At 58.4% G+C, this 2,073-nt stretch overlaps 2 protein-coding genes across 2 annotated transcripts; one reads left to right on the forward strand and one right to left on the reverse strand.

The window, feature by feature from the left end:
- Positions 1 to 149: 149 nt before the first annotated feature.
- On the reverse strand, positions 150 to 679 carry SPRG_18678 (hypothetical protein; the record flags this gene model as incomplete). Its single annotated transcript, XM_012358120.1, has 1 exon — positions 150 to 679. Exon 1 carries the CDS (start codon positions 666 to 668, stop codon positions 150 to 152), a length of 519 nt encoding a protein of 172 aa, XP_012213510.1. The 5' UTR covers positions 669 to 679.
- Positions 680 to 1,600: 921 nt separating this feature from the next.
- SPRG_18681 (hypothetical protein) lies at positions 1,601 to 1,883 on the forward strand (the record flags this gene model as incomplete). The annotated part of the gene is made up of 1 exon (XM_012358121.1): positions 1,601 to 1,883. A coding segment is annotated over one exon (283 nt), but the record flags the coding sequence as incomplete, so codon positions are not given.
- Between the last annotated feature and the right edge of the window lie 190 nt (positions 1,884 to 2,073).

Consider the following 2,073-nt stretch of genomic DNA (forward strand, 5'->3'; position numbering starts at 1 on the left):
GTTGGACATTTCGAGATGCGACGACATGCGCGGTGGTAGACAGCTTTGCAGCTAGAGTTGGGAGGGTAGCGGGACCCACGCATTATTTGCTGTACCTTGCGCTGCCGTACAAAGTCACCACATCGCAAGTGCGTGCACACACAGCTCGATTACGAAGACGACGCTTCCGACTGCCGAAAATTGAGCGTCGACGGCGCGACGCCAAACGTGTCAGGTAGCGGCAGCGTCGGGAAGTTGGCACGCAAGATTGTCTTGATCATCGCGTTGTGGTGGATCGCGTGGTGTACAGCGAACGCCATTTCGCGCTCGATGGTCGAGGCGAGCTGCACCTCGTTGCCGTCGGCGGTGAGCATAAAGGCGGCGCGGACCGGCGACGTCAGGTGTGATGGCGCGACCGCCGCAGCTAGCGACAAAATGTGGTCCATTTCGTCCATGGCCGCGACGCGGTCCAGCTCGATCGCTGTGTTGCGGACGCGAATGTCGTAGCGGATGTGGCCAGCGTGGTCGACGTCGAGCGACCGGCGAAGGTGGTCGAGCGAGTGGCGGACGTGCCCGCCCGTCGTGCCCATGAGAATTGGGCAGCGAAAGACGTACATGTCGTTCGAGAGCGTCTGAAGCAGCGCCGACTGCTGCTGGAGGATCGCTCGGAACGCCTCACGGACTGCCATTTGGGGCCGTCCAGAAAGTGCAATGTCACATTATTTAAAAACACACAATACAACTATTTTATTGTATGTATTAAAATGACACCACGCAAGGACGACTGCGCCGCGTATCTTTCGTCGCTCGTCAGCATCGCCCGTCGGGTGCGTGCCGACACGATGGCGCCGTACGGATGACGACGCGCGCGTCAGCACGTATCATGCTACTCGGCGCTCTACTGCCTACGCCAGTGAATTGAGTCGCCGTACAGGCGGAGGTATATCGAACCAAGGGTTAAGAACTATGTTCTACCAGTGACAGAGCAATCTCACTCGAGCTGCGAAAACGAGCTCTGTTGTTTGGCAAGAAATGCCAAAGAATTTGTTCAAGCCGCTCTTTTCTCGATGCGAATTTGACGCCACACGGAGTAAATCCATTGGACCGATGGCAACTTGAGCTAGTCGGACCAACTTGCCTGAGGCGACGGGAGATCCGTCCTACTAGTACGTTTTCCTCGGTCCATGCGGCTCTCTTCTCGGTCGTGCTGGGCATTTGGACGCCCAAAAGAAGCTCATCCAGACGATCTTGGACACTTGCCTACGGATTCATGACGTCGGCTGCACCCGCAAGGCGACGCGCGCCACGGTGAGCTGCCACAATTGAAACACATCGGAATGCGATGCTTTGCACGTCCCCAATCGCGTCGAGTCAACAACGAGACCGAACGCCGTAGCCGCCATACGATCGACACCCAAGATACGTTTTCCAGGCCTCTGATTGGTGCACGCCATCGAGCGAAGCGTCGCCACAAGATCCCACGTACCAGCATGTACGTCGTCCGTGATGCTCGCAGTCTTTTCTCATGCGACATAGGGCGTCGTTCGAGATTGCATCCATCGATGCCTCCTTCTGCCCAAGCCCCAACACATGCGCCATGGTGACGTGGCGCGTTGAGAGCATGCCACCCAGCTCGTGCGCGCTGCCGCCCAATGCGACCGACTGCACTCTTGCATTTCGCCTGCACACGCTGCAAGACAACGTCGAGACCACGAGCGTCTGGGCGAATGCTTCGTTTATGCCCTTGAGCGTCTCGCAGTACTTTTACGTGGCCGCCGCCTTGCCGCGGAATGCCACGTCGGTCCAGTACCAAGTGTCGCTGCTCGTGCTACCGGAGGCCGACGCAACACAACCTGCGCGCACGTGCCCGTCTTCGTGTTTTGGCGCCGCGAGCTTCTTCTCGGGTATCTCGCCAGCACTAGCCGCGTCATCGATCCCCAGTGGCAACTCGACAATGGTTACCATCGTGCGGCCACCGGACGACGAGCCATCCCTGAACCTCGCGCTGATCCTCGTAGGCGCTGTCCTGGGCGCCTTGATGCTACTGAAGATGCTTGTTTCCGTCGTTGTGTGGGTACAAGCGCGCAAGACGTC

This window comes from Saprolegnia parasitica, assembly GCF_000151545.1.
Source record: "Saprolegnia parasitica CBS 223.65 unplaced genomic scaffold supercont2.1378, whole genome shotgun sequence".
In the NCBI taxonomy this organism is placed as follows: domain Eukaryota; phylum Oomycota; class Saprolegniomycetes; order Saprolegniales; family Saprolegniaceae; genus Saprolegnia; species Saprolegnia parasitica.